Consider the following 2341-nt stretch of genomic DNA (forward strand, 5'->3'; position numbering starts at 1 on the left):
TATCAAGACGGATAGCTGATGTTGTCTGATGGGAATGAAAAAGACCTTGATCAAACTACCTATTGGTGATGGTACCTTTACCATACAAGGTGATTACAAGGTTATTAGCTGATCAATACAAGGTCAGTAGCTGTAGATGTGAAGTTGCAGTTTGTCTAACTGTTTTAAGCATTTTTGATCTCTTTTCCTACGATATCTTAAATTGGTTTGTAAATACTACATAACGATTCACCAAAATAAGTTACATAAACAATTTATCTATTTTTATCTGTGAAATTGTGTCCTAATTGGGACAGATCCTGCTTGGATGAGGAATATACAGCTCTTCAGCACAACCTGTTATTGTCGGAAAAGCAATTATCGATGGAAATTTCTGCTATTTAAGGAATTTCAAAACCAATTTTCCAACAGATTAGCTTCCAGTACGAACAGAATCAAAATGAAACGGTTGGTGGTCAAGTGTTGGACAGAATTCAGTGCTAACAGTTCGATCAACGCTCTGCGCTATCCTTTCAACCGCCGTTTGCCGAGATTGGAACAGTGCTGGTGGAGAAGCTCGTTTCTGTTCTTCATCGGTGCCTACTGTTTCGTAATCGGGACCATCTACTACAAATGGTCTATGAATCCGGTGATGATAACGTACACCCAATCCATGTTCCCCCTTTGGGAGGTCCCATTTCCCGCGGTTACCATTTGTCCTACGACCAAAGTTCGAGTTGAAGACCTTAATTTGACTGATATGTTGATCCGCGTACAAAGGAAAGAAACTATCGGGAGCGATGAGTATGATGAAGCTGGGTGTAGTTAGAATATCCGCAAGTTTAAGTTTCGAACCTTCCTTTTCCAGATATGAGAAACTTTACACTTTAGCTCACGTTTGCCCATTTATGAAACTCTGGTATAAACCTAGGGAGGAAATCAACAAAAGCATAACAGAAATGTTGAAAAATGTATCGCTGTCAATCGAAGATCTGTTCGAAAGATGCTACTGGCGTCACACAGAGACTCCGTGTTGGAAGATTCTGTCTCCCGTGATTACAGATTGTGGAATATGCTACACGTTCAACCAATTACCCAATGACCATTTACTACGAAAGGAAAATTTTAACTCCGAAAGTATTCTCACTGATCCTATAAAAAGGGCCGTAAATTGGAATTTGGAATCAGGATATGCCAAAAAGGCTGGAATACACAGTTATCCATTTCGACCTTTTGCAAAAGGTTACCGAACAGGGCTGGCAATTGTCTTGAAAACCAGAAAAAATGACAAAGAATTTTTATGCGATGGCCCCAACGACGGATTTCAAGTATCGCTACACCCTCCAGATGAGTATAAAACCACGTCGAATCGAATTTTTAGATTACCGTTTCAGCAAGCACTGCTACTCACAGTAAGGCCACAGTTAACAACCATTTCACGGGAACTTAAAAAGCATGATCATTCGAGGTGGATCGTATGCAGGTTTCGAAAATTTCCGCTTTTTAAAAACTTTTTTTCAGGCGACAGTGTTACTTCAACGATGAACGTTACCTACGTTTCTTCAAAATTTACAATTCCCACAACTGTAACCTTGAGTGTTTTGCCAACCTTACGGATAAGGATTGCCATTGTGACACCTTTTCAAGACCTAGAGGCCCAAATACAACGCTTTGTAAAGGATCTAGAAAGGATTGTCCAGATATTGTACAACACCAATTAGAAAAATCGCACCAATCTCTCTACGGAAATGAGGAATGGATAGGCCCGTGCGCATGTTTACCAGCTTGCGTCACTTTGCAGTACGACGTGGAAGTTTCCAGAACGGCATTTGAAGCTCAAAAGCTGTCGGAAGCATTGACGGATACGAACTTGCTTTACAAAAAGTTTGTGTTGTGAGCTAAGATTCCATTCAAAGCAATAATTGTTTCCCATTTCAGCACGAACGATTATGCCTTGCTTGCGGTTGGATTCAAAAGCAAATGGATACTTCCCCTGAAACGCATAGAGTTGATGAACTTTTGTGACCTAATGTCTCAGATCGGTGGTTTGTTTGGATTGATGATGGGAGCAAGTGTTGTCAGTTTGCTGGAGATATTTTATTTCAGTATCATTCGGCCTTTTTTTAACATATTGAAGCATTCGAATGACGTGCAGCCTGTTCGGCCATGGGTTAATTGAGTGGAGATACAGTGATTTTAATAAGGTTGTTTGCTTTGCTAGGGTGTGCAATATTATCTATTACATATCTGTTCATTATATTATTATATTATTATTTTTTTATTTTTTTTTTATTTGGGAATGAACTAGTGCAAAATGTGAAAATTTCATTCGAGACGATTCAGCACAATTGTGTTGTTCGGC

General features: G+C 39.4%; 1 protein-coding gene across 1 annotated transcript; it reads left to right on the forward strand.

Moving 5' to 3' along the window:
• The first annotated feature begins 439 nt into the window (after nt 1-439).
• On the forward strand, nt 440-2158 carry LOC109431044 (pickpocket protein 28-like). Its single transcript, XM_029865729.2, has 4 exons — nt 440-783; nt 848-1447; nt 1501-1863; nt 1918-2158. Exons 1-4 carry the CDS (start codon nt 440-442, stop codon nt 2156-2158), a joined length of 1548 nt encoding a protein of 515 aa, XP_029721589.2.
• Nucleotides 2159-2341: the final 183 nt, after the last annotated feature.

The sequence above is a fragment of the Aedes albopictus genome, chromosome 3, assembly GCF_035046485.1.
Source record: "Aedes albopictus strain Foshan chromosome 3, AalbF5, whole genome shotgun sequence".
In the NCBI taxonomy this organism is placed as follows: Eukaryota; Metazoa; Arthropoda; class Insecta; order Diptera; family Culicidae; genus Aedes; species Aedes albopictus.